The following is a 22,395-nucleotide window of genomic DNA, read 5'->3' as shown; positions in this document are numbered from 1 at the left end:
GTAACTGGGAATTGAACTTTACACATGTATTTCAGATGGGTTTTTTTTTTTTCACTTTTATGGTTTATTTGTGGTTGTGTGTGTGTGACTATTTTTTTAACATGTCTCAAAACACACTGATCACAACGTCACTGATTTGTATTTAGGCTTCTAATGGTGTTAGACTTGTTTCTGACTTCATAATTCTTAACTCCTAAGGCCCAGCCTAGATGTGTCCAGATACAGAAAGCCTGGCTGATGGGGATCATCCCAGCTGTAATGGACTGTGAGAGCACGGTGCAGGAAAAGGCCCTGGAGTGCCTTGACCAGCTCCTGTTGCAGAACATTAAGCATTACAGTAAATTTCATAGTGGAGATGACAGCCAGGTGCTAGCTTGGGCACTGCTTGCTCTCCTCAGTACGGAAAGCCAGGAACTGAGGTATGTTAATTATATCACTTGTTTTCCTTATAGAAGGCAATAAGTGTTTTTATTATAAATTTACATATTGATCTTGGAAAATCAGCTTTCCAAATTACTTAGTATATATGGAGACTCAATTTTGGCCTTTTTTTCTTGACCTAATTCAAGTCTCTTAGCATTTTTTTGGTGACAGTTTTTTTGTGAAACCTTTGATCACTTCCTTTGCTTTTCCCTGAGTGTTCTCCAGTTTTAAATTGATATCTTTGTACATAGTGGAAGGCACTGATGGATATGGTATATTAGTATTAACCCTCTACAATACTGATTATTATGAAAGATGACTTCCTAGTTCTTAAAGGTAAACTTTTTCCACATTTTATTGGATTGGTTGACTTAACAACACTGAGTATTTTTTCCACTTGGTGACGTTTGTTGAGCACATACTGTTCAATGAGCGCTGTGGTGAGGGGTTAGCGCCTACGCTGCAGTCGTCTTCCAGTGGTGAGCAGACGCTGCGTGGTGAGCGCTGTGGAGAGGGGTTAGCGCCTGCGCTGCAGTCATCTTACAATTGTCTGTGTGTGTGCTGTCTGGACTACCTTTTCTTCTTCCTTTTTTATCATACAAAAAAACACTTTCCTACTTATTTACATGTGGTTTTGGAGGAATTATCATACAGTAGAAAGAATAATAGATTTAGTATCACAAAATATTATTCTGTGGCCCTGGCAAATCCCCTCATCTCTTTGGGCATCATTCTCCTCATTTGTAAGAACAGCCAGTGGATTACATGATCTATTAAGGTCCCTTTTGGTATTAAAACTCTATGACTGAAAATACTCATGAAATACTTTTTTAGTACCAACTATATGCTTTGCTGAAATTCCTAGAAAGGAGAGGAATTTAGCCAGCAATAGAATCAACTGCTTTTTCACTTTTCTTAAGGCTATCTCACTATACACATCCAACATATTAAAGCTTCAGGGTGATGAAAGAGAGTAGCCATTCTTCTCAAAAAAGCAGGAGAGGCCTACTATAGCTCATAAGAAGCTGTCACGAGGGCCGGCCCTGTGGCTTGGTGGTTAAGTGCGCGCGCTGCGATGCTGGTGGCCCGGGTTCGGATCCCGGGTGCGCATCGAGGCACCACTTCTCCGTTCATCCTGAGGCCGAGTCCCACATACAGCAACTAGAAGGATGCTACGACACACAACTATCCACTGGGGCTTTGGGGGGAAAAAATAAAATAAATAAAATCTTTAAAAAAAAAAAAAAAAAAAAAAGAAGCTGTCACGAGGTTTATTTCATTTATTTTTCTTTTTTTTTTAAACTTTCATGTTGAAATATAACATGTATAGAAAAGTATACAAACCATAAGGTCAATAAATATCAAAAAGAAAATATACCCATCTCACCCAGGTCAAGAAACAGAAATTACTAGGCCTAAGAAATACCCTCACACTCCCTTCCAATCATCCCTCCCTCGTCAAAGGTGGCCACTACTGTGATTTTAACACTCTTTTTTTCTACTCTTCAACTTCATATCAGTGGAATTATATGATATGTACCCTTTGTGTCTGACTCCTTCTACTCAAAGTAATGCAAGACTCATTCAAGTTATTGTATGTAGCTACGTTCATTGCTCTGTGTGTGTGTGTGTATGTGTGTGTATGACATTTATGAGTAAACTACAATTTATCCATTCTACTGTTGATAGATAATTGGGTTGTTTCAATTTTTTGATTATTACATATAATGCTGCTATGAAATATTCTTATACGTATCTTTTGTACACACCTACATGCATTTCTTCTCGGTGTATACCTAGGAACAGTGTTGTTGAGTATGTTTTTATTCACCTTCGATAACTATTGCCAGGCAGTTTGGTCGTGGTTATACTAATTTACATTCACTCCAGCAGTATGAGAGTTCCAGTTGCTCCATATCTTGGCCAGCATTCGTATTGTCAGCCTTTTTCTTCTTAGCCATTTTGGTGGATGAATATTGGTATTTTGTTGTAGTTTTAATTTACACTGCCATGTTGACTAATGAGATGGAGCCTCTTTTCGTCAGTGGATTAGCATTTAAATATTCACATTTGTGAATTACCTGCTCAGGGCTCTTGCCTTTTTTTTTTTTCTTAGGGTGTCACTCTTTTGCTTGTTCATTTGAAAGTGTTCATTATATATTCTATATACAAGCCATTGTTTTACATATTTTAAATATCTTTTTCCACCCCGTAATTTACATTTTTATTCTCTTAATGGTATCTTTTGATGAGTTCAGTTTGTCAGTGGTTTTCTTTATGGTTAATGTATTTTTAAAGAAATCTTTTCCTACTTCAGGGTCATATAGATATTCTCCCATATAGTAGAAATTTGATTTTTTTGTTTCTCCGTTTTATAGTTAGGTCTTTAACTTACCTGCAGTTAAGGTGTGTTGTAGCTTCCTTCACAGGCTTTGTTTTCATTTTAAGGTAGGGGAAACCGCCTGTGCATATTTGAAGTCAGAAGGAAAGGGACCCAGTAGATAGAAAATATTGAGGATGAATGAAGGGGATAGGTAATGAACTTTCTGAAAAAGAAGAGTATATGAAAGGATGCACTTTGTGAAGTAGGAGAACTTCAGAAATAAAACGGAACAGAGAGAATAGGGAGAGAGAAGTGCAGAACTGGAAATAATATGAACACTGGAACTTTCTAGCCTTTCTTTTCTCGGTAAGGTAATAATCAGAATATTTGCCCAGTATGATGATGTCGTAGCAGCATATGCACAATATCCAAAAGGTGGAAGCAACCCAGGTGTCCATTGACTGATGAATGGGTTAAAAAATGTGGTATATACATACAATGGAATATTATCCAGCCTTAAAAAGTAACAAAATTCTGATACATGCGACAACATGGATGAACCTTGAAAACATGCTAACTGAAATAAGCCAGGCACAAAAAGACAGTTATTGTATGATTCCACTTATATGAGATACCTACAATAGTCAAATTCATAGAAACGGAAAGTAGAATGGTGTTTACCAGGGGCTGTGGAGAGGGCAGTGGGGAGTTATCGTTTAATGGGTGCAGAGTTTCAGTATGGGGTGATAAAAAAGTTCTGGAGATGGATAATTGCACAACAATGTAAATGTACTTAATGCCACTGAACTGTACACTTAAAAATGGTTAAAATGCTAAATTTGTTTATGTATGTTTTACCACAATTAAGAAAAAAAAATGTATTTGCCTAAAGTTAGGAAGGAGAGGGTAGAATTAGGGGCTTAAATGTATAGAAGTTTTGGAATTAGCCATTGTAGGAAGTGAGATAGGGCAGCAGTTCTCAAAGTGTGATGGATTCATGAGCTCAGACTGTTTTTATCATAATATTAATGTTATATGCCATTTTTCACTTTTATTCTTTCACAGTAGTACAGTAGAGTTTTCCAGAAGCCATATGATGATATTGAAACAAATTAAATACAGAAGCAGATATGAGAATCTGCCTGTCTTCTGTTTAAGGCAGACCATAAAGAGGTTTACAGAAGTATAAGGCAATGCCACTGTTCTCACCAAGTTGATTTTGTTTTAAGCAAGAGTTATTTTTTTTGGTAAAACAATGCATTATTTATGTTAACATTGTAATGGGCGTATTGTTATTTTTAGAATTAATAGTTAAATATTTTTAAATTTCTCAGTTTTAATTTCTAGCATGGTAAATATTGATAGATATAACCCACATAAACAAAAGCTCTTCGAGGTGGTCGGTAATTTTTAAAAGTTTAAAAGGGCTCGAAGATGAAAGAGTTTGAGAGCCACTGAGCTAGGGAATCAATTTTCAAAGAGGATTATTGAGAACAGTGAGGGATGGTGGAATAGAGTTCTATAAACATTTGTAAACAAGATCTTGTGGTAAGTTCTTTAATAAACAGAAAGTAACTAGAATAACAAGAAATGTTCAGGAAGAGAGACTTCTCAGAACAGATGACCTTTGAGTTTGAATCTTGAAGATTAGCAAGGGGGCAAAAGGGCATTCCCATGGAAGAAACAGCCAGTGTAAAGCCATGGAAGTGTAAAGTAGTGTGTGCTGTTCAGGAGCCACGGGATTTCAGTGAGGCTGGGGTAGCAGTGCTCACTGGGCCGTGCATCAAATGAAACTAGAGAGTAAGCAGACTCAGGTGTGGAGAGCTGTAACAGCATGCTAGGAAGTCTGACTTGAGATTGAAACAGAGTGGGGGGACCGTGGATGAGTTTCAAGTGGGTGAGTGATACAGGATTTTATATTGTAAGAAGTAGAGCCAATGGATTTGTGTGCCGTGACCAAGAGACAGGACTCGAGTCAGCGAAAACAGGCTGCTGTTGAAATGATTTAATTTAAAGATGATGAGGGCCTGAATCAGGGTGAAGGCAGTGGAAATGGAGAGAATGGGTTGTCTTTAGAGCTATTTCACAAGTGGAAGTGTAAATTTAGTGAAGATTTGGTTTGAGGATTGAAAGAAATCAGTGTACTTCCTCCACTCAGGTTGCTCGTAGTCTAGTGGAAAAAGACAGAATAAATACACAATTCTAGTAGAAAGTGAGGTATAGGAACAAAGACAGAAGGCATGTACCGTTTGATGATTGTTTTTTTTTTTTTTTACTTTTTTTCTTTTTTCAGCGTAGGATGGCTTCCTAGAGATGGAGGCATGAGCTAAATCATTCCCAGAAGTGGAATGAGTAGAAAGTAACCAGGCAGCCAAAATGGTGAGGGTTTCAAGGCAGGAAATAGCAGTGCAAAGGCTTAGAGGCCAGAAGGCTCCAAGAATTCTAACTAAAATGACTAGTCAGTGGGATTACCATTGACTGAGGGACGGAAAGCAGAGGTAGGGCAGCTTGGGGAATGGAGCGAGGGCTGGAGATAGAAGTCCAATTTTAAATGTGTGCTTGCAATGCTTTGTCGCGTGTCTCTGGAGAGCTCTTGGTAATGAACGAGGTCACCCAGAGTTAGGTTGTAGATAAGAAAAGAGGACTAAGAAGAGAGCTTTTCAAAATCAGCAATTAAAGTGATTGGAGGAAAATAAATTAGTGAAGGGGAAAGAAAAGAGATCAAGCAGGTAGACCAGAGTTTAAGGGCATAAAGAGTAGTCAGTAATGTCTAGTAGAGGTCACATAAAATGGGGACTGAGGAGTGTCCTCTAGTTTTGATATTAGGCTAGAGGTCAATGGTGCTTTTCAAAAGAACCAGATTAGTGTTTGTTGAATCACATTCTGACTTGTTAGGGAATGGCTTGTGATCAACAGTAGGGCTAACTAGGGGGTAAATTGGGAGGCCTTTTGGGAGCTGCTCAACTGATGTGGAAGGATGTGTGAATTGTCAAGAGAGGAGCCAAATTTGAGATTTTAAAACTGGAAGTTTAGAGAATTTTTTCCCATTCTCTTGGCTTCCAACAGTAAACATCACTTAATATTTTGTGTGATTCTTGTTAATAAATCTTAAAATATTTCTTGATTGCATGTATCATTTTGGACAGTCATTACATATAAATTATGTTGGAGCTATCTGCAGTAAAACTCTAGATGTAGATGGATAGATTATTAATCAATAGCTAATTTATTAATAAGACCATTTATATGTGTATGATTATGTGTGGATGTGTTTATTTTGTTATAGTTGCCTTCTGCATGCTTTGAGAATCCCTTTTTTTTTTTTTCATTTAATGAGAAAGTCTTGTTAATCCGTGTGTGTATGTGTGTGTGTGTTCTCCTAGCAATCTAAGAAAAATTAATTGGGACACGTAGTGTTTTTTTCTCTTCACTTAAGTATATAATACTGCATTTGACTCATGAGTCATATGATCTCATTCAGTGCTGTGGGAAGAAATAAAATAAATGATTTAAAAACAACAATGACATAACATAAACACTTTAGATTAATACATCAGAAGCATTTTTTTGTTTTGTTTTAAAAAGGTTTGAAATATGTATTTCTGAGTGGTATTGGCAGGGCATAGCAAATTTTAGTTCATTTAATATTACCATATTTAAATGCTAGGATGTCATTTCTCTCTAATCCTTCCATTGAAAACAGGACAGTGTCTACATTTTTTGTCACTAAAACCCTATAAACTCTGGATGCATTTGTTATTGGTAACCTATCCTGCATGTTTGTATATAAATTTTGGAGGGGATGAGGATGAGAAAGTTCTCAAATGAATTGTGAAATTTTATTTGCTTTAAAAATAAATTCTTTATGAGAGGAGAAATAAAAATATACCTCATTATGTATAATAGAAATTTAAAAGATACCTAGTTTTGTATCAAATGTGCCACTAGCTAGGAACCTCTGCATGGATGTTTCAAGTGCCAGAGGAATCCTGGAGCAGCAGCAGTTGATAACTCTTTCACTGACAGGCTGATCTTAAAGTTTTGTTTATTTGTAGTTACAGCTCTGCTTTCCCATGTTTTTTCCAGCCGCTATTTAAATAAGGCTTTTCATATCTGGTCCAAGAAAGATAAATTCTCACCCACTTTTATAAACAACATGATATCCCACACTGGCACGGGACATTCTGCACCAGCCTGGATGCTGCTCTCCAAGATTGCTTGCTCATCACCCAAGCTGGACTACACCAAAATAATAGAGTCCTGGGAGAAAATCAGCAGGTTTGCATGCTTATAATTTAACCACTGATAGACACTAAAGATTCTGGGAAACAAAGCTCCAAGTAAGGAAGTGGGCTATTTCATATCTGTTTGTATACACAAATCTTTTCTTTAAATTCTGGCTTAAAAACAAACATGAAAAATAGAATCACTTTTAAGCCTTCAGTTTGTGCTTTGTCCAAGTATATTAAGTGCCTTAATGCTCCTACAACTTGACTCCTAAACTATGCTGCCCTGTTTCCTCCAGAACTTCCTCCTTCTAATCCAGAAGAAATGATTTTGTTGGCAGTAATGTTTACTTTGGTTCTATATTGATATTTCTTCTGTCCTTTTCCTAGTCAACAGAATCCCAATTCAAACACCTTAGGACATATTCTGTGTGTTATTGGGCATATTGCAAAGCATCTTCCTAAGAGCACCCGAGACAAGGTGACTGGTGAGTGTCTATTGGACAATCTTGAAAAGGCATTGCCACTCACTTTATTTGTGTTTTTTAAGCAGTTAAACTTCAAGGGTTTTGACTTTCTTTTTAGATGTCGTCAAGTGTAAGCTGAATGGATTCCAGTGGTCTCTAGAGTTGATCAGCTCAGCTGTTGATACTTTACAAAGACTCTGTAGAGCATCTACGGAGACCCCTGTGGAGGAACAGGTACCCTGCGAGCTCCCCTGGATGTTTGTTATGTATTGATTGTACTCAGACTTATGGCTCTGTTTTGAAGTTTGAGGAGTTTTTTCTGTAGAGAAGCTCTAGGATGGGTTGTCCCCAAAAACTGTTACTATATGTGACAAGCAATTAACATTCCCCAAGAAGATCTTGCCTGCTAAAGACATACGGTTCCTTGGTTCTCAGTATGAGTGCCTTCTAGGAATGCCTGCTTCCTGGACATATACTTCCTGGTGAGGACTCTGGAAGGTTATCTGTTAGTAAGTGATAACCCAGGTACGTGTGACAGCTTTGTTTCTCCTCCTCCTTCACTTGCACCCTCATTCCAAGAATGCTTAATAGATGGTCTTCCACCCAGTCAGGGGGCTCCCTCCAGACCAGGAGATTTCTGATCATTTAATAAATCAGTCCTGGAAAATGCCTATCCTCTTACCTGAGGCTCCGTTATTCCCATATCTCTTGCTGTATCATGTCCCCAAAGTGGCCCAGAGCCTACAGCTACTGTTTTATATAGATTCATAAACACAAATCCAAACTAGTGTTTTATGAGAGACAGAGGGTTACTTTGACTCCCTAAAAGGTATCTTTATCAGTATTTCTAATAAGTTATTTTATTACTATGTATTCTGTTTTTGTCATGAAATATACTCCTAGACAGTGCTAATCATAATGAAAAATTTTAGGACTGGGGATTATTAATAATGATTCTAGAAGTCAAAAATTAATTTAAATGATTGCTGGAATATATTTGTTTCCCAGAATAAAAAAATTATTGCTTCACCTGAGGTACCTAGCTGCCTTCCTCTGCTTCCTTTTCTTGTGAAAGTTCCTTAAAGAAAGTCCTCCCTTGATAAGTTACATTTTCTATTTGTAGTAACAGATATAATAGAACAATATATTGTAACTTTTTTGGTTAAGACTTAAAACAGGCTGAAATTTACTTAACTAAAAATGCCCAGCTCTTTCCATAGAAATGGGGTCTGGTGGTTTGCTGGCACATGCCTTTTGGCACTTTTTGGTGAAAGGGATACTTGCTTTATTATTTGATTTTTCTAGCCGTTTATCTCTAGATCCAAGAATTGTATGAAGAACTTTTAAATAAGGAACATTACCTAAGTAGGGAGCATATTTGAATAGCAGAAAACAGATTTTTTTTTAAAAAGCTGGTAATAAGGAAAGAATGATGTAGGAAAAAAGTATATGGCAGATGTGGCCGACCCAGTGGCGTAGGGGTTAAGTTGGCGCATTCTGCTTCAGCGGCCTGGGGTTCGCCAGTTCGGATCCTGGGCACAGATCTACTCACCACTCATCAAGCCATGCTGAGGTAGTGGCCTACATAGAAGAACTAGAAGGACCTACAACTAGGAAGAACTAGAAGGACCTACAACTAGGATATACAACTATGTACTGGGGCTTTGGGGAGAAAAAAAGAAAAAGAGGAAGATTGACAATAGATGTTAGCTCAGGAACAATCTTCCTCAAAAAAAAAAAATTATATGGCAGATTACGAAACTGTGATCTTGTAAGTTTCAGTGGCACACAGCTTATTAGTGGCAGAGGTGTGCCTAGAACTAGGGTCGCTGATTCCTTTCCCAATGTTTTATTCACCAGCACTGGCTGGAGGAAGGATGATCTGCACTGTGAGAGTCGGGGACATCAGAAGCCATTGGCTGCTTGGTAATGGTCCACAGTTGTTAGAACAGTGAGTTATATTGTTAGAGTCTGTGAGGAAGACCACGAGTTGTCTTCAAATTTAGAATTTGAGAACTGGAAGAGAGGTAGAACTTATCACTATGTTAGAAAAAGGGCCAAGGTTTTAGCTCTGCCAACACTACCTCCTTGGTGGTAGATAATGGACTAAGGCCCTGAGATCTTCTAGAATCTTAGGATATTTTAAATCCATATGACTCAGATATTTCCCCTAAACATAACTTCTCTTTTTCTTTTCTCTGTAAATGAACATTCTGTATTTTACTGAGGAAAACAAATTACCCAAAGAGTAGATGCCAGCAGTATATATGAAAAGATTTAGGTCTTTGGGCATTTTTGCTATCTATATGCTTGGTATGAGTTAACAGTGTTTTGTGGCTATCACTAAAAAAAAATCTATAAGATCCTGGACTGTATTAATAGAAATAGTGTCTAGAATAAGAGAGGTGATGGTCCTGCTCTTTGCTCTTTGCACTGACTAAATCTAAGTTGACGTGTTCTGTAACTCAATTTAATGACGACTCTTCAGAGAAATGTTGATAAAACTGAATATATTCATAGAAGAGCAATTAGATGAGGGGATTACAAAACAGGATGTGTAAGGAACAGCTGAAGGACCTGGGGTGTTTAGCTGGAGAAGGGGAGAATTATGAGGGATAGGCTGCCTAGCTCAATTCAGATATATGAAGGACTTTGAAATGGAAGAAGAACTGGATGTATGTGGCATTACAGAGGACCAGTCTGAACCAATGGGAGACAAATTCTGGCCAAATGAAGAAACATTGTACTGAGGTCTGCCTAAAGTGGAGAGACTTGACCCAGAACACGTCCCTGGTCGTAATGGAGGTGTTCACGGAGAAGCTGGACAACAACTTGAGTCCCTTTGTGGAGGGAGTCCCAGCACTGCACGGCCCTGACGGCTCTCTCCATATTCCGTGATTCTGAAAGTTATCACTCAGACCACCCAGCCAAGCTCTAGGCTTCAGGGCTCAAACAAGTTAGCCTTTGTCCCTTTGTCTTCTCATCTGCATAGAGCATATGGATTTCAGAACCTCTCTTGGCCAATGTTGTAGTCCAGGTTGTGCAATCTATTAAAATCTTGAGTGTAGTAATTCTTTAAAAAATAATAAACACAATAGTTTTGAAACATTTTAGGCCAAGTCAGACTAAAAAACATTTGGATCATAATGATGGTTTGCCAACAGTTTGGCAAACACAGTACCATTTTGTGGTAGTGCTGCTAGGCACTGGGATGATGGTTGAGACAGAGTCCCTTCCTGAGGCACCTAACAGCATAGTAGGGGAGACATGCACCTCAACAGATAATTTCAACATAATAATTCCTAAAATAAAAGTGTGCGTAGGGTAACATGAAAGTATGGGGGTGGAGCCACTTAGCTCAACCTGGGTACTTTGGAATGGCCTCCTAGAGAAAATGATATCAAAGAGTTGTAGAATGTGATTGCACTCCCATGTGCAATGTAAGTGTAGTTAGATGTGTGGGCTGGAGGTGGTAACCCCTTGAGTTATTTTAACTAATAAGAGACACTGAAAACTTGTCTCTAATGAACAAGTTTCAGAAGAATAATATCTGTTCTTTTTTATTTTATGTCTTTTTAAAATATACTATTTATTATAGTAGTTAATTCACCATCTGCATATGCCAGAAGAATTGCAATGCTTTTCTCTATTATTGGAGGAGCGCTGCTATTATAGATCTCCTGTGAATTAAAGCACTACATCTTCCTCAGTATGTGCCTGTTGCTCTTACGGGGCAAATGTAGAAAGAAAGAAGATATTGTAAATTCCACTCAGCCAGTTCTCATTGCCAGATTGCTAAAAGAGCAAAAGTACAAAAACATGATGGGTAGGGTTTTTCACAGCTTCTGGCTTATACATTTGACGATCATAGAGTTTTTCTGAGAAAATTGCATTTCATGGGTTATCTGGTAGCTATGTGGGATCCTTCAGAGATGACGTTTGACTTGCCGTAGGAATTACTGAAGCAGGTGTGTGGGGATGTCCTCTCTACCTGTGTGCACTGCCTCTCCAACGTAGTTCTGAAGGAAGGTGGAGCCGGCAATATGGATGAAGACCTGTTGGTAAGTGACTACTTTTGTTAACCATTCTTTTCTCTTCCTTTTATATCAGTTGAGGTTTTTTAAAGATGACATCGTAATGTGTGTTTCTAATACTATTAGCAAGAAAACGGTTTTCGTAGCCTTGAGTTTACTCTTTTTTAGAAGAATTTTTTTATTGATGACCTATTCATTTTTTTCTCGCATACTTATTATCTGGGAGGAAAACTTGATGGTATACACTTATCCAGTTTAATCCTATGAGAACCTGATCCAACAGGGAAAACACAATGTGTATGGTAAGCTTGGTAGAGTCAAGCCTAGAGAGGTAATAAGGTGAGAAAATAATAAGGCAACTATACTCTTTGTTCTTTTGTTTGGTTCGTTTGATGTTTTTTAAAATTATAATGTGTCTGCTGAGCTGTTTGAATATCAGACTATAGAACTAGGGAATAGTGCTGAGCAGTTCTAAAGTCTAAAATAAAATGAGGTATTTGAAAATTGAAAAGACAAATGACCTTGGAGCAGCAAGATTGTATGACATGGTGTCCCTGCTTTGGAAACTGTGTCAGTGCAAGAGATTCCTCTGAGCCAGCAAATGTGGAGCCAGTTTTCTGATTCGAGTGGCTGACCGTCAACAAAATATGTTCTGATTCCAACATCTGACGCTGTCCGGGAAAGAAAATAATGCGCTGCTTTCTGATGCCCTTGGGTTTAGGCTATCGCTTACCCAGAATTGGCCATTTTCCTCATCTGTTTGAGGATTAGAGCATCTCTCTCCTGTGTTCAGTTCCTGCTTTACCACCTTACACTGGTACCTAGTGATCGAAGACCATGTGTGGATTTGTTAGAAGAGAAGACCATTTGTGCCTGAGGTGTTAATACGCACATGGTTCAGTCTTAAGAATATCATTATCAATCAGAGTCTGGACGTTTCAGGTCAGAGGGACGCGATATGTGGAAAGGCCTTGACCTGGGATTCTGGGAGGTCTTGCTCTTCTGATTGATCTGGGCAGTCACTGCTCAGACTAAGACAAATGCTGATTATGACCAGTGAGTTTTCCCCCTAAGATTGTTTCTTCAACTGTTACATATGTCACCAAGATCTACCCTTCAGTCAAGATGTATATATGGAGAAGTTTTGCCCTATATATATATTATTTACTTCACTCTTCTTTAAATATAATTTAAATATTCCTTTAATCCACTAAGATATAGTATGTTAAGGATTTTTTAAACACACATACACTTATTATTGGCTTTCTTACTCTAAAATAAGCCTTTATTTAATGTTTTACTATTTAGCATCACCCCTTCTTTTTTAAGATTAAAAAAAAAACAAAAGGGCCAGCCCGGTGGCGCAAGCAGTTAAGTGCACGCACTCCACTTTGGAGGCTTGGGGTTTGCCAGTTCGGATCCCGGGCGCGCACTGACGCACCACTTGTCAAGCCAGGCTGTGGTGGCATCCCATATAAAGTGGAGGAAGATGGGCACGGATGTTAGCCCAGGGCCAATCTTCCTCAACATAAAGGGGAGGATTGGCAGATGTTAGCTCAGGGCTGATCTTCCTCACAAAAACAAAACAAAAAAAACAGAACTACTTAACTATTAAGCTGAATGTCCTTAATAAACACACAGTAGTGGCAGCTGTGAGGGAGCAGGTACTCATAAGTTTTTGGTAGGAATCTAAATAGTAAACTAATCTAGGGGACAGTTTGGAAATATATTTTAAACTGTACAACAGTTTATAAACCCTTTAACGCTGATGTCACTTCTTACAGAAGTAAAACAGTATTCAGAGGTACAAAGGTGCCGTCAGAGCTGATGCAAATGATAGCAAAGGGTTAGGAACAATGTGAAATGTTCGTTAGTAGTGGAATAGGTTATGATTACATCCATAGTTTTTAACATCCTTATGTAGTCATTAAACATATTTATTGCATATATTGACGCTAAAGGATGCCTAATATTGAAAGTAATTGCAGCCTTCAAAATACTGTGATTAGTAAGTGTATAAGCAGAGCAAACATAAAGCCATGTGACTATGAAAATACTTAGAAAAGGAAGTTATACACAAAAACAATAATGATGTCTTTGGGTGGTGGGATTATAGGTAGGTGATTCTCTATGCCCGTTTACCCAGGACAATTGTGGTTTATGCCTGTTATCACAGCATAATTATTAATAGCACCCCCTTTTACTTGCAGAAGGATCTAGATGTAGATGATAAAATCATATGGTCACCCTAATTTTAGATGAATTTTATTAAGTAGTGATTGAATTTTTACAAAGGCCGTGTGTTTTTATGAAAAAAATAGTTCTTGAAATTTGGGGGACAAAGTACTCCATTGACATGTCCTTAATCTAGCTAGAGTTAATTTTTCTTTTGCCTTATTTTACTACAAAACTAATTCTCTTTGCAGGTGAAGTACATTTTCACCTTGGGAGATATAGCCCAACTCTGTCCAGCCAGAGTGGAGAAGCGAGCCTTCCTTCTGATTCAGTCCATTCTAGCTTCCTCTGCTGATGCAGATCATTGTAAGGCACCTGAAGTTGTCCTCCGCACATGCTGTCTTAAGGCTGGGACCCGCCCCTGCAGTGCTGTAATAAGCCCTTTTTCCTTTCCCTGTAGTAGCATCATCTCAAGGTAGCAGTGAAGCCCCCGCCTCTCAGCTGCTCTCCCAAGTCAGAGGCTCTGTCATGCCTTCTGGGATTAGAGCACATGCCATCATTACCTTAGGTAAGTAAGAATAACATGTAGAGAAAGTATTGCTTGTGCAATCCAGTTCCGTGTGTAGCTTTTCATCTCAGGTAAGCCAGCCTGAGTAAATGTGTTATATACTGTTGAGCTTATAGTTACTCTAGCTCTTGTGAGTTTTGGGGGTGATTCTGAGAGGAGGAGTGCTCAGCTCCATGGGCATACCAGAGGGCTGATAATGAGAGCTGTCCAAGATGATCAGACTCCAGATACTGGGGAGCTTTTGTTTTTTATGTTAATTTATTACAAAAAAATTCCTGTGATTTTGTCTTAATACTGATAGGGTAGCACCATGAAGTCTGCTCCTCAAGAGCTGTATGCCAGACACTGCACTGAGTTCTGGGAATGACAAAATACATTTACAGTTCAGTTCATAAAAGGAAATGGTTTATTTGATGCTTTCCAGAACTGGTAGATGAGCTATTAAACATATTTCTCCATGAACTCACATTGTTGTTAATCTTGAAAACACTGACCTCTATGCTATAACTTGAATTTTTTTCTTTAGTGTGATAGAGTATTTTATGCTGGATGAGAGTTACGAATGTTTTTTGTAATAATGGTTATTTTTCAGAAATCTAAGGATTGTAAATAAGAGCAAAACATTCCCCAGGCCACACAGAAAAACCATATAAACAAACAAAACTCCATAGTCAAGTTCCTTCTGCTAACTATGAACAAGAAATAAAAAAAATAAGATGATCATTCTTTCCTGCTTACCTAGCTCAGACTTCAAGTTCATTATTAAACTTTTTAGCTTCTTTAGAGTATGTGTATAATCAAAAGTAAAATGTATCATCTGTTAGATTTTATTGGTCTTTTCAAGGTAAGTAGATAACTCCAAAATTCAAATGTTGACTTTAAAAGGAAGATAATTTTACTACAGTGAAGGAACATCTCGTAGTATCTATCTCATGAAACCCTAGAGGATGAGGGAGGGGTGTTTTTCCTTAAGGTATTTTGAACTTCCTGGTACTTAGTATGGATCTGCCTACCTTTGTTTTTTTTTGTGATTGTTGACGTGATATTTTAACTTTGACTAAATAAAATCCATAGCAAGATATATCTGGAGAAAATTTAGGCATAGAATTAGAATAGAATAGAGTCAAGACATTTTACTCTCTCCTGTGACAGGTAAGCTGTGCTTACAGCATGAAGATCTTGCAAAGAAGAGCATCCCAGCCCTTGTGCGCGAGCTCGAGGTGTGCGACGATGTGGCTGTTCGCAACAATGTTGTCATTGTTATGTGTGATCTCTGTATCCGGTACACTGTCATGGTGGACAAATACATTCCCAATATCTCCATGTGCTTGAAGGATTCAGATCCGTTCATCCGGAAACAAACGCTCATCTTGCTTACCAATCTCTTGCAGGTACATATGAGAATTAGACCTGTCATTTATTTGCCCTTCACCGTTGCTTCTGGTTTAATGGAATATTTGAGTAGCATAGGAAATGTGCTGCTTTGTAGTAGAATCCAGAAATAATTAGCTTCATCTCTGGTTTAAAATGTCGCTCTTCTAGTGTTCTGCACAGCCTTTATACATATCATTATTTCCTAATATTCATTTTGGGTGTTTGTTCAGATATCCTGTCAAGCAGTGTGAAGTTTTGTTTTTGCAGATAAAGAGCATGTAGAGTAAAGCACACTCAGTGGACAAGTCGTTCTGGTTCCAATTCCATCATTCTCCTTGGCTTTGAACAGTCAGTGTTTCTCAGACATAACTTCTTCATTTGTAAAATTAGGGTCATAGTATTTACCCTGGCCGTCTCACGGAGTTGCTCTGAGAGTCCATGAGTCATTTCAGTGTGTGAAAGAAGTTAGTGAGCTGTAACTCTCTACAGAGCATTAGATATTTTTATTCACATTGAGAGTATAGGTTTAGCTTATGATGATGGGAAAATATTTGATCTTTAAAAAGAAGACATTTAACGAAGTTGTATATCTATTCTCATATGTTCTATATACTCATTTTTTCATACATTATATACCTGACAAAGGCACCAGTGGCACTCTCCCTTCAAAGCTATAAGCTTTGAGTCATTTTCCTAATAGAGTAGATCTGATGCTGTTCTACCCGCATATTCCTCCACTTCTCTGTGACTAACAAGTGGTGAGTGCCGTCAGGATGGTTGGGAAGTGAGTGCTGCACACTGCGCTAACATGCCCCAGATGGGCTGAGTACTGACAGGCGTGATGGTAAACACAAGAACATTAACGGTTGAGTATATGACTGAATACATGTAAGGTATGAAAATTCATCCTTCAACATGCCGGTTTTTCTTTGTATAGGAGGAGTTTGTGAAATGGAAGGGCTCTCTGTTCTTTCGATTTGTCAGCACCTTGATAGATTCACATCCAGACGTCGCCAGGTAAATCTCCCTCACATGGCAGACAGCTGAATGATTTACCTAATTTCTGGTATACATGAGATCTCTTTTCTTTAAAGTTGGTTTAGAGTTGAGTTATTTAGGATTTAGTGAGCTTTTGGCAGTTGCCAGAAAATTAGCAGATTATTAAAATACTAAGTTATATAACAAAGCTTTATTTTGCATGTAAGTTAAAAACAAACTCCTCATCCAGACTGGCCATTAAGTAATCTCAGCATTGACTACATTTGCTGACACTGCTCGCTCTTCCTGAGGGAGTAACGGAGAGCAGTATACGCCCCTGTCATAGTAAACTATGTGGAATAGTAGCCATGAACTGTGGACTTAACTGTGTTGATTTGTAGGCCAAAACAATGTTAGTTTTAATAAAGAGTTCAGACTTTCTTTGGTGCAGAAATTGTAAGGAATTCTAAGAATTAAGACAGAATCGCACAGTGTGAAATAAGTATAAAAATTACAAGGCTTCTTGGAAATGGGTATTCCTTGAGAATTGGAAGGGAAGGGACTTGCTTTGCCACTTGTTAATTCCTATCCTTCTGTAATTTTTTTTAAAGATTTATTTCCAAGGGATTGGGAAATGATCTCAGAATTTTAGGTTATGTTGTATGAATAATTCTTCTTAAAGCAAGTCTGCAGTGGGAAAACAGAATGTTGAATGCTGTGGAAAAGCTACCACAATTGGGAAAGGTCTTCATAGAGTTCACCAGCTATAAATAGCTTATAATAATGGGTCCCTCTGGTTCTAAATATGGTCACCAGTGATTTGCTCTGTGTTCCATGGAAGAATTTCTGTTCGGTTTCCTTTGGGTATAATTTTCTGAAGAGGAACATTTTGCATAATAATCTAGTAGAAGGTTAACATTCTAATTAATGCTGTCTAGAGTCAGAAGCAAAAACCTGAGGCTATTACTTTTTCTTTTTCTTTGTTTCTATAGTTGGGAAAGGGCCCTGAGAGCTGTGCAACGCCCCTTACCTTTACCCTGCTGCCCTGGGACTGTGCTCAGGGCTCATCACACGGTGCTGAGCCCAGGAGTGGGCGTGATTAGAAGTGCTTGGAAGTTCTGTTATTTAACCTGCGTTTCTGTGCTTTCCCACCATTGTCAGCTCCTATACATTTTCATTAAAAAGAGCATTGATCAGTGCGTAAAATATACGCAGAACCTGTCATACAGGGATCAGAGCATGAGTCAGAAAGAAACTAGGAGGAAGATAGAGATACTGTAGACTCAAGCGAGATCATCAGTGCCTCTGGTAGCTTTTTAATACTTCCCCCTTAAATCTTTCCGTTATATCTCTGCAATCTGGGTTTGTTTAAACCAGGGTTCAGGTGTGGACCATGATTTTCAGCTTTGAAAAGCTGATGACTGCCTTTGCTAACTATAATTTAAATTAGTCTGTTCCCCTAGTTTTAGCCAAAGGTCAGACTATCTGCTTACATTAAATACATTAATTTTTCTATTTGTATCTGCTAATACAGATTTCCTAAGGGTGTGTAGTATCAGTGCCTATTGAACTAGTTTTTGTTCCAGGTGGATTTCCTGATGATACTGGCATGAGCAAATTTGCATGATAATTTTAATTGGTCATATAAACCCAAAATTTGGGAGCTACAAAATTGATATATTTTCAATATATATTTTCCTCTCTGCCCACTAGGTGGTGGCCTTGTAGTACAGTAGTCACAGGGTGATAGCCATCTAACAAGTGGATTGTTTCAGTTTAACTGGGCAAATGCTGCAGAAGTGCAAGAAGGCAGGACCAGAGAGGTTCAAGACAAGAAAGTGACTAAAATCATGGACCATTGAAACAAAAAAGGAAGTAAAGACAGAGATGGCTTGGTTTGGGAGAAAAGGAAGTAATTGAGAATCTAGAGGGCTTAGTGAAGTTTAGAACCAGTGGAATGCGGAGGAGAGAGTCAGAAAGCTCGAAGGATAGGTGGGTGTGGTCATGAAGTAGATTATTTGACATCAGAAGTAGGGTATTCCAGGTATAGTGACATGGTCCAGGATGTGGCTGCAGAGAAGCAACACAGAGTATAGATGTGAGGGTCATGACTCAAGGAAGTCAGGAAAATAGAAAGTTAGGGGTTAAATGAGCTCATCTGTATGGACATTGAAGATGCCTTGAATTATTATCTTAGTCCATTCAAGCAGCTATAACAAAATAACACAGACTGGATGGCTTATAAACAACAGAAATTTATTTCTCAGTTTGGAGGCTGGAAGTCTGAGATCAGGGTGCCAGCATGGTAGGGTTTTGGTGAAGGCCCTCTTCCAGATAGCAGGCTTCTCATTGTATCTGCACAGGGCAGAAGGGGCGAGGAAGCTCTCTGGGGTCTCTTTTATAAGGGCATAATCCCATCATGAGGGCTTCACCCTCATGACCTAATCAACTCCCAAGGGCCCCACCTACTAATACCATCCCCTTGGGGGTGAGGTTTCAACATAGGACTTTGGAGGAACACAAACATACAGAGGAGTGATGTTAGGATTTGGAATGGAGAAAACTAGGAGGCAGTTACCAAGCAGTAGAGGGCAAAATAGACAGATAGAAGGAGCTTCCAAAGAAAAGACTAAGTACTGTTATGTGAACCGGTAGAGGAGTTGTGATATTTTTAACCAGTAGCCAATCCTCCCTTCTCCCTTCCCTATCCCTCCCCCAACCACCATTTTCTTCAGAGCACTTTTGGCAACATGTCTTGTATTCTATGTGTGATGTCTGTTTGCCTACAAGAACACAAGAGTTTGTGTTTTTTTCTGCTCTATACCCTAGCACCTGAAAGAGAGTTAGAAACCGAGTAGACACTCAGGGAACAGCAGGTAAATGAATGAATGAAAATATCATTACGGGGAAAATGTGGGCCTCGTGCCCTGTCTGTGGGGTTTGAGAGAAGCAGCAGCCTCCCCTTGAGTGGGCTGTAAGGGAAATGGTGTCCTTGGAGGAAAGCCAGCTCCCACCAATGAACAGGAAGTGTAGGGAGGGTAGTAGCTTGACGCATCATGGAACCTGGAATACAGAGAACACAATAGAAAGATTCCAGGCAGGGGGAAGGAGACATGGGAAGTGAGACCCAGAGAAAAGAAACAATATCGGGCTGTAATACTGACGAGGAGGGCCAGATAACAGGCTGGATTTGGGCTGGTAGCCAAGGATAACACATCCTTTCTATTTTCTATTTTTCTATTCCAGGTAACTGAAAAGTGCTGCATTCTGTCACTCTAAAGGGATGCACCAGGAAACATTACTTGCAATGTTAATTTCTTTTAACTCTTCAGCTGCCAAACAAAAAAATAGTCCCTCTTCCAGGGTTTATCAAGGTAGTGGGATCTGAGTCTTAATCCAGTCAAGGCTGAAACTTGCTCTTTTAAGTCCCAGGAAATGCAGCAGCAAGATTAGTATTGGGTATTACACATTGACTGTGCTTTCTGGCTTCTCATGATGCATAGCTCTTTGACTCTGCTTTCAGCCCTGAGCGTTTAAATCCTTTGCATAATCTATGTTACTACTGAGTTTATTCGTAGAGTTGGTTAAGCCAGTTGTTCACTAGGGAGTAGACAGCGGTGTCTTGCACATCACTTACCTCTACCTGTATATACTCTTGACCTCAGCTCTGAGTAGATGAGTATCTGATATCAAGTCGAAGCTCAGAGCAGCCCCTCCTCTCATCTTGCAGAAGAATTACTGGATTCTATCTGATTATACATTTTCATATAAATAATTTCAAATCTGAGGAGAAAATTCATGTAGCTGTAAAAACTGCTGTAATAAAATACCACAGAAGGGAAAGTCTTGTTGTTTCTTTTGGGGATGTTTTTTGTTTCTGTAATGGTTTTCTCCATTCTTTGTCTCAGATCGTTTACCAGATCTGAGTTTAGGAAGAACTTCGTCTTGGCCTTCTCGCCTGGCTACTGGACCACACAGTTTGTGTAGAATAGACTGACACTCTTGAGATTCAACAGGTGCTCCTGGCTGGCCTTATGTGAATTTCTCCTCAGGGAATTCCCTTTATTACGTAGAGTTTTATTTGTTTTGTTTTAATAATTATGTCAGGCTGTTCCCTTATTTCCTAGGTTAATAGTCAAAGTGTTGTCATTTGCAGTGGAATTTTTATCTAGGCTTACTTCAACATCATGATTTCTGAACTACCTTCTCTGACTTGTAATTGATGTGTGTGCTGTGAATACAAACTGGTTTTAATATTAGCCTAAGGAGAAGTGTTAGGGGGCGGTGAACCTCCTGCAGGTGCTAATGCATTCCAAAGCCGAGAATGAAACGTTTGGATGATCCTTGTCACTACTTCTCTCTGCTTGAGAGTTGACTGGTGCTCCTGTGTAGGTGGAACTTGCATTTAACTCTGAAATAAAATTAAAACATTGCTCTGGACAGTATGAATGGATCAAAGCCAGCTGTGCACCACCGCAGGTTGACCCCTGAGACACTTGGCCTCTCCTCGCCTACTATCAGGATGAAACAGACACTCTCAGGGAACCTGTAGTGAACAGTTGGCTTCTGTCCATGTGCATTTGGGTTTGGAAACCATTAGCATTTTGCTCTTCACATTGGTGCGGTGCTGGTGGCATCTGTGTCCCACTGTGCTGCCTGGTGTGTGCACGTTGGATGCTTCTTCCAGGGTGGGGCACAGGAGAAAGGACAGCGCCCAGCGCTTGCCGAGGAGACCGAAGCTCAGCGGGAGTCAGCTGCTGTCTGTGGGGGGACTTGCCCTGCTCACCCAACTGTGAAGCTCTTGTCATTAATCCCAGTTCTTGAAAGGTTCCTGTTACTAACATTGGTGTTTTTGATTATTGTGGGCAACAGACTTCAAGTTGGGGGGTGAAGGCCAAGTGTTCTTTTTCAAGTGGTCATTGTCATTGTGTCAGCCTTCAGGACCACTGGCCTCCGCTTGGAGAGGTAGGTATTTTCCCCCTTTGAAGTGCAGCTGGATGATAACATTATGCTAGAATTTTGAAAGGAAACCTGTTAGAAAAGCCTTCATGCTGACCTTGCATTCGAAAGGGAGGCTGTTGAGCAAGGACGGAGAAAAGAAGCTAAATTTGTGTCTTGCTTTTGATCTGAATGAAGCTGTTTCTGGGGTAGATTGAGTATCCCTTCCTCTGATCGCAGTCCCCGCGGGATTGCAGAGTTCTCGGTGTCATCGTAAAGGCTGTCCGCGCATGGCGAATGGGTCTTTTTCCTCTGTGTCCTCCGTGTTTGCAGTTTCGGGGAGTTCTGCCTGGCCCACCTGTTGCTGAAGAGGAACCCTGCCATGTTCTTCCAGCACTTCATTGAGTGTATCTTCCACTTCAACAGCTATGAGAAGCATGAGAAGTACAACAGATTCCTCCAGTCCGAGAGGTCGGTGATGCCCACAGGGGAGCTGGGCGGGCGGGAGACGGCCAGCTGTCTGTGCGGGGGTTGGCACAGCCCAGCCCGAGTCTTCCTCGTTGGGTCCTACAGGGAGCACCTGTGAGGAGCACCATCATCTCACCAGTGCACTTGAGCCTTGGGCAGACAGCTCTTAGGATGCTGTGACATGCTGTTCAAGTCCTTTTCACCCTGGCCCACATGATGTGTAAAATTGTGCTATTTTGCCGTAGAGAGATTCAGCTGTTTTCACTGAAGGGAAAGGCCAACAAGGAGAAACGAATGAAAATCTACAAGTTTCTTCTAGACCACTTCACAGATGAACAGCGATTCAATATCACCTCCAAAATCTGCCTTAGTATTTTGGGTAGGCCTGGTGTGTTTGGGATAAAATGTGTATTTAAAAGTG

General features: G+C 39.5%; 1 protein-coding gene across 1 annotated transcript in view; it reads left to right on the top strand.

Annotated features, from left to right (window-relative positions):
* The window catches only part of NCAPD3 (non-SMC condensin II complex subunit D3), a 70,383-nt gene that overhangs the window by 35,724 nt on the left and 12,264 nt on the right, over window positions 1-22,395 (top strand). Inside the window, exons 16-26 of the mRNA XM_004438493.3 lie at window positions 199-419; window positions 6,833-7,024; window positions 7,363-7,460; window positions 7,558-7,673; window positions 11,393-11,500; window positions 13,900-14,014; window positions 14,109-14,216; window positions 15,369-15,607; window positions 16,528-16,607; window positions 21,840-21,977; window positions 22,220-22,353. Of these exons, the coding sequence (XP_004438550.1) occupies window positions 199-419; window positions 6,833-7,024; window positions 7,363-7,460; window positions 7,558-7,673; window positions 11,393-11,500; window positions 13,900-14,014; window positions 14,109-14,216; window positions 15,369-15,607; window positions 16,528-16,607; window positions 21,840-21,977; window positions 22,220-22,353 (1,549 nt within the window). The remainder of the gene's footprint in view (window positions 1-198; window positions 420-6,832; window positions 7,025-7,362; window positions 7,461-7,557; window positions 7,674-11,392; window positions 11,501-13,899; window positions 14,015-14,108; window positions 14,217-15,368; window positions 15,608-16,527; window positions 16,608-21,839; window positions 21,978-22,219; window positions 22,354-22,395) is intronic.

The sequence above is a fragment of the Ceratotherium simum genome, chromosome 7, assembly GCF_057802395.1.
Source record: "Ceratotherium simum simum isolate JZ-2026a chromosome 7, ASM5780239v1, whole genome shotgun sequence".
NCBI lineage: Eukaryota > Metazoa > Chordata > Mammalia > Perissodactyla > Rhinocerotidae > Ceratotherium > Ceratotherium simum.
Note: the sequence above shows the minus strand (reverse complement) of the source record. Positions and strands in the feature narration are given on the sequence as shown.